General features: G+C 38.9%; 3 protein-coding genes across 3 annotated transcripts in view; 1 reads left to right on the top strand and 2 right to left on the bottom strand.

The window, feature by feature from the left end:
* The window catches only part of LOC134820718 (fibroblast growth factor receptor 2-like), a 134,976-nt gene that overhangs the window by 91,184 nt on the left and 31,506 nt on the right, over positions 1-12,286 (bottom strand). The gene's annotated exons all lie outside the window — the stretch shown is intronic.
* Positions 1,476-4,498, bottom strand: LOC134820825 (plasminogen-like). Its single transcript, XM_063831460.1, has 6 exons — positions 4,349-4,498; positions 3,272-3,370; positions 3,025-3,171; positions 2,767-2,847; positions 2,429-2,546; positions 1,476-2,146 (listed from the first exon to the last, which is right to left on the bottom strand). Exons 1-6 carry the CDS (start codon positions 4,377-4,379, stop codon positions 1,945-1,947), a joined length of 678 nt encoding a protein of 225 aa, XP_063687530.1. The 5' UTR covers positions 4,380-4,498; the 3' UTR covers positions 1,476-1,944.
* LOC134820824 (growth hormone secretagogue receptor type 1-like) lies at positions 5,477-7,391 on the top strand. Its single transcript, XM_063831459.1, has 3 exons — positions 5,477-5,601; positions 5,815-5,967; positions 6,120-7,391. Exons 1-3 carry the CDS (start codon positions 5,532-5,534, stop codon positions 6,932-6,934), a joined length of 1,038 nt encoding a protein of 345 aa, XP_063687529.1. The 5' UTR covers positions 5,477-5,531; the 3' UTR covers positions 6,935-7,391.

Genomic DNA, 12,286 nt, shown 5'->3' with positions numbered 1-12,286 from the left:
AATCTGAAGCACTTGATGCTGACATTTGGTCCTCTATGTGAACGCTGCTAAGTTCGTTTGTTGTCTCTGATAGTTCGTCAGTTGCTATTGAAGAGGAGTCTTCTTCTTGTTTTACGACTGGGTACCTGGAAGACCAAGATTCTCTTCTGGCGGCCTGCTTTCCGGTAGCCGCCACAGACGATTTGTTTGCAGTTAGATCTTCATTCTGGCCCTTAGTTTCGTAAAGCTCAGGGAAAAATGATTCCTGAAGATTATTCGCGTCTTCTCCATCATCGCTAGTAGGGTCACTACTTATGTCCGAGGTAGCGACTGAATAGGCGGAGGATTCTTCTATGTCACTTTCACTCATGGAATATTCTATTTCATCCGGCTCTTCTATATCTCCTACTTCAGTTTTTGTCGTATCGCCAGAGAAAACTCCTAGTAGCATTTTAATTGGCTCCATCACTGGCTCCATCAGAAAACCTTTTGACGCTTTTGGGGGAAGATTATCTTCTGAATCTGCACTCTCAGCTTCCGTTACAACGGACATTTCCACAGAATCTTTAAGCACGACAGTTTCTTCGAATTTTTCTTTTTCCGGTCTTGATTTTATTTTCAATCTTGACAATGGCGGCTTCTCGACCACATTTTCTATAACCTCAACGTTAATCTTCTCAGAATCTTTACTGTTGCTATTTTTGTCTTCATTAAGGGATTTGTAGAGCCCGAGACGACTTGATGTAGCTTCCTCCAGCTTCCCCAGTGGGGAATACCGTCCACTCTCCTCAACGTTTTTATCGTTCAGACTCGTGGCAGAATGAGTTTTATTAGTCGAGACCGCACTCCCGTTTCTTGAACGCTTTCTCGAACTAGAACTACTTCTCGACCGTCGTTTGTTGAGGGACTCCGTGGAACTGTCCCTCTTCTTTCTACCAGTGGTAGTGACAGAGGCTTGTGCCATGGCATGGCTGGCTGATTGCCAGGAACTCAGCTGAACTGAAACATCGGACTGGATAGTGTAGACCGAGGGGGCTCGCTTGTCCTGATCTGCAGTACTGGCCATGTTAGCGTTGATCTGGTTGTTCAGGTTGTTAGTGTTGTAGAGATCGTTACTCAGCCCCGCTATCTCCTCATTTTCACTGCTGACTTCCGCCTCAAAGGAGGAGGATGACGGGTTGGAGATCTGGGTAGACCGGTACTCCCCTCCTGTCCCTGCAATCGTGTTTAGGTTTTCCTTTTCACCACTGTTCTTGAGTTTTATGTTGGAGTCATCTAGTTCTTCGTAGGGAGATCGGGGATAGTAACCGGAAAAACAACAGCAGGCTTGGTAAATGTTGCTGTGCATGAAGGTTGGGGTTGTTGGAGAGATCTTTCTCACATTATTTTGTGTGAGCAGGACATGTGTTTGTTGCCTGTAAACAAATTCAGTTTATTTCTGATATGAGAAACTGTTTTAGTTATCGGAGGAAAAGTAAATGATCGATCATTTCATTCAAAAATGTTGCAAAAAAACTTCATTATACAGATCTAACTGTCGATCATTTTAAAAGATAAGCAAAATATTAGTACTGAATTTAAGTATTCTGTATCAGCCGAGCAAACCGAAGGAAACTGCAGTAATATTATTTTGTGTAAGCGCTGTGAAGAGAAAACTAAAGCTTGCACACTGCACTAAAGTCTATCGCTAGCTTAAACTTGAAACATTTGTCTCAACATTCAGAGTTTCAACTGTCTACAGCCTTCCAGCCAATACTGAATACTCTGGTGATAGTTAGTTATTAAATATTAAAATCGGTGGAACATCCCACTTCCAACGGTAATTTAAAAATCAATCGATTCTAAATTTTGGTTTTATCTAATTTACTCTTGGAACAACTAATTACAAATTTTAGCAAGTTTCACTTTTCTGGGCTGATCACAGTCCCTTTAACTACAATGTTTGTCCAATAATTAGTTCCGCGCTCAAACAAATGAGGAACGTTTCTTGAGTCCGGGTCCAAACAGGTATCTAGGATGATCCTTGGTATTGCATCTGGGAACATTACAGTTATCATATCGCTTGAGCCAGTTGGTAGTGTAGCAGAAGATGGTGGGGTAGTCAGGGTCAGGGTTTCTACACAGATCGTGGTTTCCAACACCGTATTCAGCCTCGTTATCATAGCCCCTGTAAAGTTGGGGAGTTTTAAGGCTGGTGTTTCTAATTTTATTTATTCAAAATATTAAATCGGTAAAGTTCAAGAGCAAACACTACGGAAAATAGTAAATAATTTATTACTTTATTACTATTAATATTCAATAAATGAATATTATCATGATATCATATTATTCTCACTGTTAGCTAATAATACTGCACATGATGAATATTATCATAACATCTTATTATCCGGGCCTCACTATAAGCTAATTATTAATTAGCTAATAAATATCTCCACTCGACTCTAATTACTTGTTGGGATGAGGCCAATCCGCCTTCCAGTTCCTACAATCATATCCTAGATCCGTCCTTCTCAGACTCCCACGATACTCGTGCCCCTCCTCAGTACTTTTACAGATTGTATCCCAACCTGGGCACGTTAATAACTGTGGGACTATATTAACACTTTCACGTGACGTAATAGCTCTTGTTTAACTATAAAATATGAAGTTTAATAAATGAGGTATAATCTTGGTTTGGTGGGGGTGTTTTTCTAAATTAGGCTGCCTTGATAGCCATGTAAACGATTACACAAATGAGTAATCAGTAAAAGTAATTGTAAGTAATTGTAAAAGTAATCATATCCAAACCACAGACTGGGACACCACACGAGATTGGTACTCTTGTTTCAGCGTCAAGACACCACGGTTCCGTTCCGGGACGAGTATGGCCTGGGAATACAAATAATTGTTAGATTATTTATTTGTAATTGTGGGATAATTCACTTTCTTGTTAATCGATTATTAGTTGATATACTGATCGATTATTTCTAATTAATCGATTAATGAATTGATAAAGTAAATTGATTCACTCAGCTGGCTGCTGAGTGCTGGTCCTTCCTCAAATACCTTTGTAAGATTCTGATGTCTTACAGTAATTATTCTTGTCCTCAGTTTCATCTTCCCAAGGTCCACAATAATCTCCCTTTTCTGTTTTATTTATTTTCCCTTCAAACTTTATCAGATCCAGCGGAAAATAGCAAAACTCGTTGTTGACTAAGGGTGGAGTTTAGTAAACTGAAAATCTTAAATTGAAAATACGATTATTTAGAAATTATATCGACAAGATCCTTTGTTTTTTATCAAATAAACTAACTTTTGGTTTCGAGATTCTCTATCGTGAATATTTCCAGAGTTTCGATCAATTCTCCCTCAGTGTAGGATCTACCTTTAGCTTTTTCAAGCCTCCATTTTCCTGGAAAGCGATATAAAATTTGAAGTTGAGTAACTGTTATTTTTCCTTTTCACCCTTTTGAAAAAAGGCAATAGTGAAAGGTTACGAATGGAGGTTTTTGCAGAAAAACGTGGATTTTGGAGAACGAGATAGGTGGGTTTAAATATGTCGTGTGTTCGTTCGTTACCATGCAACGAAAAAGTTGGGCGCGCGCGAGGATTGCTTGCGGAGATGTGATGTATAGATAGCCTGTGATCTATGAATGCGCGGCGCGACTGTGTATATGATGCATGTAATGTATAATATTACTATTAGGTAATACACCCAATTTGTACGTGGCACGCGTAGTGTATTGATGTGTACACGAGTATATATAATTGATTCACGATGTCAATCCTTCGCAGCTCGGTGAGGCACAGTGGTGCATCTCGCCGATCTACCGAAGGTAGAGAAGCGTTGGTTGCGAGAAGCGTTGGTTGCGAGAAGCATTATTTGATGCGCGCGCGACCCAGTAGTGCATCGCGCTACAAATATATAATAGTTTACCTTTGCTGATAATTTCTTGAATTACAGATACAAGTTAAGTTCTACGGCAATTGAACTGAATTTCAAGTGTTTCCCGTATTTGATGCATAATTGATCAATATTATTATCATGAAGATTGAAGTGAGCTGATTGGAGCTTATAGTTATACTTAAATTTATAGTAAATGTGAAATGGAAATCTAGCGTCCGCCAAAACGAAACAACGGGCGCAATTCTTGTTGATAATGGGTTCCTTAAGTTCCGAAGGAAGACTACCAACGGATATTATTATTAAAATGTATAAAATGGGCCAAATTTAGAAATTGAAAGTAATAATAGTGTGCGTCTCTACTCTACCACCGTGCAAAAATTGTAAAAATTTAAAAAATCCAAGGTTGAGTGCATCCATAACTATATAGATAACACTTGAATGTGAGCTGAAATTAAGAATCGTAAAAAATGTTGCAACAATTACCAGACAATACTCTTGCGTATTTGAACTCCATTGTAAAGTCTAGTGGAACTATGGGTGGAGAAGATGGTCCGAACGCTATGACGAATCTCTCTTGGGTTGCCTTATCATGGAACAGTTGGATTGAGGGGCCGGTGCAGCTGAAGAACGAAATCATTCCTGAAAAGGAGAAATATTTAATTAATTTCGACATAACAATTAGTTTCCATTGTCTAGGCAAACATGGCCAATGTAACTGCGGACTGCAGAGTTTAAATTGATGGTGATTGTAATTCAAGTCGCATAATCATTGGATCTGAGTCAGACATAGCGTACAGAGTACAGACATAGCGTACAACTACACGATAACTTATACTAGTCATTAGTCAAACCATGCCATGGTTAAGAATGGTACTATGAAGTATGGAGTGTATACTGTTTATCAATTAACAGTTAATTGTAGTGCTTGTTAATTAAATAATCACCTTAGTGAAACAGAACCGTGTTATTGTATAAGTGTTATTATAATATCATAACTTATTAGTTATTACTTATTATGTTTTACGTCTATATTAATATCATTATATCATTATCTTACAAACAATTTTTGGCACTGTTATACTTATTCTACCTCCTTTTTTAAAGTCACTCTACACTCGATCGACTGTCACGTGACTTTTTAAACACGTTCTCTTGATGGCCCTGAATGACTAATCGAAATCCTAGCCTTCTAACCTGATCCCAACCCTAACCCTTACCCAATATTTAACAAGAGCCTATGCTAAAACCCTAACCCTAACGAGAAATTATACCAACTTCATTGTATGGTCATAGCACGTGATCGAGACAGTTTTTCGCCAATATCTCGCTAGGGGAGCATCTTAACCTTATGTCATGAGGGGTGATTCGGAATCAGTGTGCGAAAATACATCGATCCAAGCTGGTCTCAACTATCGCGGGCCCTTTTAGAAAAATCTCTAAGATCGGCTGTAGAGTGATTTAGCACGCTCGGTCCTGTACCCTATTCTCTGTTCCAGAAATTTGATACTCTTTTCTCTGCATATTCACCAATATTTATTTTGAGCAGTAATATGAGGACATGGGAAATCTTGGCATCATTGCAAATTGCAATGCTCGATCTCCATTCGTAAAGCTGTCCACTACAATTTATGTCTTGAACTAACGTTCGCGTTTTATTTTTATCGTGATGATTTACTTTTCTGTGGAATGGTCTGGATATGCAACTAGTACTGAAGCCTACGCCATAATCATGATAGGTGAGTCTTAGTAAAGATAGTGAGAGATAGTATAACTATAAGTCAAGTGAGTGTTAGATTAAAAAGAAATATAATGACCGAGTAGCGAAAAATTACGTCCATATGCACACTTAAGTTTAGTAATGATCTGTTCAGAATTGCATGGTTGTTGAATGTTGATATGCTGAACAATAATTTTGAAATAATATTTTATTTGACGTGGAAATTTTTCAGGCTTTATCGGTGCGTTCCTAAACGGGTTCCTCTCTGTCTTTCTGTCTCATTATCTGAGGAGAAGAATGATAATCCCTCAAAAAATAGTTTATCTAAACCTCGCAATCTCAGAGTTACTCTTTTCAGTCGTTGCTATTGCTCTCCGGGGACCAGGTAAACTTCTTTTCATCTAATTGCGTTGTTATGTTCCCTATCATTAAGTATTGGATTATTCACCAGAATCAGACCAACCTTCCTGACCGATTGAATATTCTTGTCTGATATTTTAACAAGAAACTAAACATATTTCTGTTTTCACCTTGCAGGTTTACTGACCAACACCTGTAATTTCTCCTCCACATTCTGTAAGATAGCTCGGTACGCTGAGTCCTACTCTTCTAAAGTAGAGATGTTGGCTGTGCTGCCCATCACACTCTCCGTCCTGATGCTAACCGTCCGGGGGATCAGTAGCTGCACCACCAGGAACATGATCCTCCTCTGCACTGCTGTTTGGATAATCCCCGGCTTGTATCTCGGATCATTCTCTCTGTTAGGAGTCCTAAAACCTGGAACTTTTGAAATTGTGGCCGCTAATGATAGCAGAAAATGTGACTTTGGAGGAGAAGAATACCAGCACTATGTCCTTGGGGAGAGCATATTGTTTTTCTACTTCCCAGTGTTTGCGTGTGTAGTGACGTACTCTGTAGTGGGGTTCTACCAGCTTAGATATCGTGTGCTAGGTGTGGGGAGGCTGATAAGACGGGGACTCTGGATCACGTTCTTCTACTGCCTATGCTGGATCCCCTTCATGGTGCTCCTGTCTCTAGCAGAGCACCATCACCTCGACAGAGATCTACTCCTCTACACTTATCTCTTCTTCTACCTCTCTGTCATCATCAACCCCTCAGTCTACGTATTCACTTCTAAACCGTTCCAAGTGAAGATGCAGCAGTTTCTGTCATCCCGTCGACCTTCACCCCCTACTCGCCCTGATCCTGGCCTGGTGCACGTCAATGACAGAGCAGATTTTGAGGTGGGTAGAGGGGCAGGGAGTCTAGTGGAGACTACTGATGGTGTGCAGGGGGTTGTCTCTATGTGCGAGGAGATCAGTGATGCTGAGCTCATTGATATTTATCATTGAATTAACAGATGTAGACTCTATAGTAGCGTCAAACGTCCAGAGTATAAACTAATGACTAAAATATGATGTTTCTCTAGAAAACCACATTTGAATTATAAACTTTAGACTTAGAGACTGACCTGAAGTGGGGGTCCAGGAGTTTTCGGGGCATTCGATACACCTGACACTGCCTCTGCGGTTACTATAGTAACCCTGAGGGCAGGGTAGACAGTGAACCCCATCCTCGTCAGGTTGGTACGTTCCTTGTGGGCAGATCCTGCACTCTGTGTCACCCTGGCTGTTTTGCTTTTTGGTGTAGCCCATTGGACATTCCTTCCCTGCGATCGAAGATTCTTTGTTGAACTGTAATTCTATTGATTGATTTATGTATTATTGTGTTTCTCAAACAGTTTTTAGATTTGTCATGATAGAACTATAGAATATCAATCACCAACATTTGCATTGATCAGGTACGTTGCTGTCATCCTTCTCATCCGGGCAAACTTCGCACAGCACTGAGCCTTCTGTTTCCTATGTTAGAGTAAATCGTTAACTTGTTCATTGTAATTGTAAACTTCAAAATTTTCACCCCCCCCCCCCCCCCTCGAATTGAACAAGCTGAACCTTAATTTTATACCCATGATACACTCTCTGAGAGAAATGAGAAAACGTTGATTAAAACTAAATTAAAACTGATCCAATGACGATCTAAAAAGATGCACCTGATACATGTTCGTTTCACATTTCTTACAGCTATTCGCACCGGTCTCGTCCTGGTGTTCACCTTCAGGACAGGTTTTGCAGCTTCCTTTACCTTTTAAATCCTGGTGGATGATGACGTCATGATGACATCATGATTATCAAGATTGTAGAATGTGATTGGTAGATTGAAATATCTTAAACTAAAAGAGACGTTTAAGTAAGGATATCAAAAATTTATACCTATAATCTGTATGTTTTCTTAACCTGATAATGGCCAGGTTGACACGATAGGCACGTTTTCGACCCTGTTTTATATTCGGAGTAGGTGCCCACGGGGCATTCTATACAATTCACTGACTGCTTCTGATCCTGAATCATCGAACCGAATGTCAGTGTTTCATAAGTTCTCAGGACCTAGTCTTTAAGATTTCAGGAATTTATCGATATGGTAGTTTATATTTGAAGTCTAGTCATAACAGTGACTATTTTAAATAATAAAACCGGCCGCACATACCAACTCTAACATCTTAGTAACTTTTATCAACGGGAAATACAAAGTTTCACCTGGAAATACCCTGTTTGACACGAAGTACAACTTGTAGACCCGTTATTAGAAGTGAAAGTTCCCGCTTCACATGTTAAACACTCTCTGTGCCCAGGAAGCGTGTCCGGAGTGTATAGTCCAGCAGGACACTCTGTCATACAGGTCCTATTCCAGTAGGCTTGCGGACAGGACGGCAAGCAGCTCTCTCCATGTACGAACTCTCCTTCAGGACATTCCTTACCAAGTACAGAACAGATAGGTAAAAGAACTAAAACAAATGTTAACTCTCTCAAGTTCATAGCGATTGCAGAGTAAGTACTAAATCAAAGTAACGAGTGCGACATTAACGGGGGTTGACTCAGACCCATCTTGTTGCACAGGTGCGGGATGTTTGACAGTTACTGTCCCCAATTAAAGCTAAAGCTTTACGCCTCAGTGTAGTCGATTTGAATGTTTAAAACGTATTGATGTAATGCATATTCTAATTGCTAATCAGATTTTTGAGGATCAAGCGGACTTGTCGACTTTATATTTGATATTATTTGTTTTTCATTTTTAAGTCATGTAAATTTACAATTGTAAGTTAACATGTAACAGTGCACAGTACATATATTTTATGTAATAACAAATAAGCCCCATGAGTTGGCTCAGAATTTTTTGATTCTGATTTTGATAAATTTGGTACCAAAAGTTGCCTCTAACTGTGAATAATGAAAATTCACCGTGTAGCACGTCAGCACGATAACGTCGAGCTGTATGTGGGCCTCTCGTGCATTGCAAAAGTGTACAAAGGACGCGACGAAAAATGGGTAATTTGTTGCTTAAAATGCCTATAAGTATAACTCCTAAAATAGTGAATATTTTGAAATAATTCTTACATACAGGATCGTAATGAGCTTATATATATAATATAATAGTAGGTAAGGCCCAGTAAAGTAGTGCATTTCGCCGATCTAGCGAGGTTGCGAGAAGCATAATTGAGTGCGCGGCGCGGCCCAGTATTGCATCACGCTACAATGAAACGACAATGCAATGGGGGTCACGACGTGATACAATTAAAATATTAATCAACCGGCCAGCTAAAACCTTTGTGCCTGCCGGGCTCGCTGGAGGTGATCGATTTTCAAGTTTTTAAAAAAGCTGCGATCTTTTATTCGGCCCAAAATCAAACTTTTTGGTTTAATTTGCAATATTTAGGTTGTCGTCCCAAATTTTGTTCCTGGGGAGCTAACTTTAAATTTAAGAGACGAATTTTTTTGTTTTTGAAAACCGGAAGGTTTTAGTTGTAGGTTTACAACCTACCAGGACGCGCGCCGAGTTGGACTCGTCGACGGTCCAATATATGGAACAGATATTTTACGAGTATCACCCGTTAATTGTTGTAGCGCTATGCGTTTATACTGTGCTGCGCCGCGCACTCAATGAGGCTTCTCCTCTCTAGCTAGATCGGCGAGATGCACTACTGTGCCGCGCCGAGCTGAGATGAATTGACATCGTCAATTAACCCGTTAAGGTTTTAGATTCTATTTATTCTAATTTTGGAGATAAACTCCAGCCGGGTTTGCTGGGTATAATAATAACCTACGCGCGTTTAAAAGAATTTTCACTTTCATTTTAAAACGCTCACTTTGCACTTTGACAAACCTTGTCATACGTTGTATGACCCGCCGCGCACGAAGTGCGCGGCTCCCCCTGTATCGTCAGGACGATAAACCATAGCTATAGTGAAACGACCGTGGGGGTCGCTGCAACGTGATACAATAATTTCATAGCTTTAGCAGTAGTGCTAATGATTAAAAATTGTTCGTATTACCAAGGGGAATGTGCAGGTTCTGAAAATAAAACTATATTCAGCTATTTAGTAGAGGCTCTTACGGGCAAAAAGACGTGTTTTCTGCTACGAGTTTAGAGACCTAACCGCTAATTGGACACAATAGTATGATGTCTAAGGATCGATAATATGTCAAGAAGTATAAATTTGGCCTTATTAGTCACGTGCTATACCAATGCGCGTTTTAAACTTTGACAGTCTATTACTCTAAGGCAAATAAAGTAATTATATCCATATTTTGTCAGCAATAAGATCACATTATTTTCTATTTAGTGTGAAAATATGAGCTAGAACGGACATAATCTCGCTGAGTTATAGCTGTTTGAAATTTATGATGAACGCGCGGGTGCCAATTGATAACAACTAAATGCTTTTGCGCGTAGTGCGCGTCGAAAATTTGGCAAAAACGCTTGCGGAGTGACAATATTCAAACTTCGATTAAGTATATGAAGTGGGTACTTCTCGGAAAGGAAAAATTTAGGCAAACACGATGTGACTATTTTTGGGTTGATTTAATACAACTGCAAAAAATTATTCAAACTTAAAGCAAAAAAGTCAAAATTTTTACCACTTTTTTGGATTTTTACCTCAGAACAAATAGAGGGATTTGTTTTATTTTTATACAATCTTGTGCGGCTGTCTTTTAGCTATCTTTATGCAAGTTTTGCCGACATGCCAACAAAATTAACTTGCTCAAAATATCAAAAAACATGGTTTTTTGGCCTATTTTTGGCCCAAAAATCGGTTTTTTGCGATTTTACCCCAGAACAATCAGTCCAATCATCTTGAAACTACTTTCAATCGATTCTACGGTCAAAAATACGTCTAGTAAGGTGTATCTGGGGTCCCTAACGTATCGAGCAGATAATGCCCGTAAGAGCCTCTACTAATTCGGGATTTTAAAATTATTAGTAAAACAAAGTATTTTATTTATTAGCAGTGCAATCAATTCATATGATATAATTTACCAAAACCCATATTCATGGGTAGAGTGGACCGCTGCCAGTGTCTCTCTTTCCCAAACAAAAGGAAATGATATTAATTTGATTGACCGTTCTCAAATGCAAGATGATACCGAGAATGAAATCGGTCGCTCGCTTTTCCCATTAATTTACAATTGTAATAGATTAAGAAGAACTACCCGAAGGCAGCTGTACTCAGCAATAAAGAATCAATAAACTTCAGCTAATTCACTAACTACCAGTACCACCCTTATCCCGAAATACTAGGTATATCGACCCGAACGCAACCCAAAGAGATTTTTACAGCATGTGATTGATTGTAAGCCGTGAATGAATGGGAAAAGCGAGCGACCGATTTCATTCTCGGTATCATCTTGCATTTGAGAACGGTCAATCAAATTAATATCATTTCCTTTTGTTTGGGAAAGAGAGACACTGGCAGCGGTCCACTCTACCCATGATTATGGGTTTTGGTAAAATATCATCTCTTTTTGATTATAATGTCAGGGTACTTTATAAAGTCGAAATATAAACTGATATCTTCATTAATTAATAAGGAGGAAGTTTCAACGATTTCGAAATTTTCCTTTAAAAACATTTCCTTGTGTTTAGGTAAGCATATCGGTCGATCACTGACTGAATATGCCACCTAATACTCATTCAAGTTGGCATTAAATTCATATATAATGACATTAAACTGTCGTGGCAAAGCAGAATTTGTTGGAAATCACGAATGAGCAAAATTCTCACCTTTCGCACGTGCAAACTTTGAGCGGACGTTGCGTGCGCATCCAATATTGAATCGCCGTAAATTTTTTCATGTAATTGTTTTATATATAGCTTGATAAGCATGCAAAGTTTCAAAGTATTTCAAGAAGAACTGTAATCACAACGGCACTCAAAAGTTGACAGAAAATGACGAAAACAGCAATTTTCAGTGATTTTAGCAATTTTCTATCAATTTGGGCGTGTCCCCACGTGTGTAACTTTTCGATTTTCAACTTCAAAACTAGCCTAATGCACAATTTATACCTATAGGAAGCAGAACTGAGCTCCTCAACTCAAGGCATGGCCCAACACCAGAGAATACTAAATCGCAAAATTGACGTTTTTATAAAATAATTCTTCAAAAAAGCACTAACTTCAATGACGAATATCTTTATGAAGGAGCAAGCTAGAAAAACTTTCCGGTAGATTTTCAGAATGCTTGAACAATTATCTAAGGTGAAAATCTCCTCAGATTTTGAATAAAATTACTCCTTAATGGTTTAAAATTAATTTTAAAAGTTATTACTTTGTCAAAAATCAAGTTTTAAAAACGGTTAACTTGATGA

This window comes from Bolinopsis microptera, chromosome 9 (genome assembly GCF_026151205.1).
Source record: "Bolinopsis microptera isolate Bmic1 chromosome 9, MBARI_Bmic_1.0, whole genome shotgun sequence".
NCBI lineage: Eukaryota > Metazoa > Ctenophora > Tentaculata > Lobata > Bolinopsidae > Bolinopsis > Bolinopsis microptera.
The sequence above is the reverse complement of the archived record's forward strand: the minus strand, read 5'-3'. Positions and strand labels throughout refer to the sequence as shown.

What these genes read in the sequence shown, in the direction of transcription:
- LOC134820824 (XM_063831459.1), top strand. Translation starts at nt 5,532, where the DNA reads ATGATTTACTTTTCTGTGGAATGGTCTGGATATGCAACTAGTACTGAA. An exon ending in CTACGCCATAATCATGATAG is followed by an intron (nt 5,602 to 5,814) that starts GTGAGTCTTAGT and finishes GAAATTTTTCAG; the next exon opens with GCTTTATCGGTGCGTTCCTA. An exon ending in TATTGCTCTCCGGGGACCAG is followed by an intron (nt 5,968 to 6,119) that starts GTAAACTTCTTT and finishes TTCACCTTGCAG; the next exon opens with GTTTACTGACCAACACCTGT.
- LOC134820825 (XM_063831460.1), bottom strand. Translation starts at nt 4,379, where the DNA reads ATGGAGTTCAAATACGCAAGAGTATTGTCTG. An exon ending in ATACGCAAGAGTATTGTCTG is followed by an intron (nt 3,371 to 4,348) that starts GTAATTGTTGCA and finishes ATCGCTTTCCAG; the next exon opens with GAAAATGGAGGCTTGAAAAA. An exon ending in GTGTGGTGTCCCAGTCTGTG is followed by an intron (nt 2,547 to 2,766) that starts GTTTGGATATGA and finishes TAACGTGCCCAG; the next exon opens with GTTGGGATACAATCTGTAAA.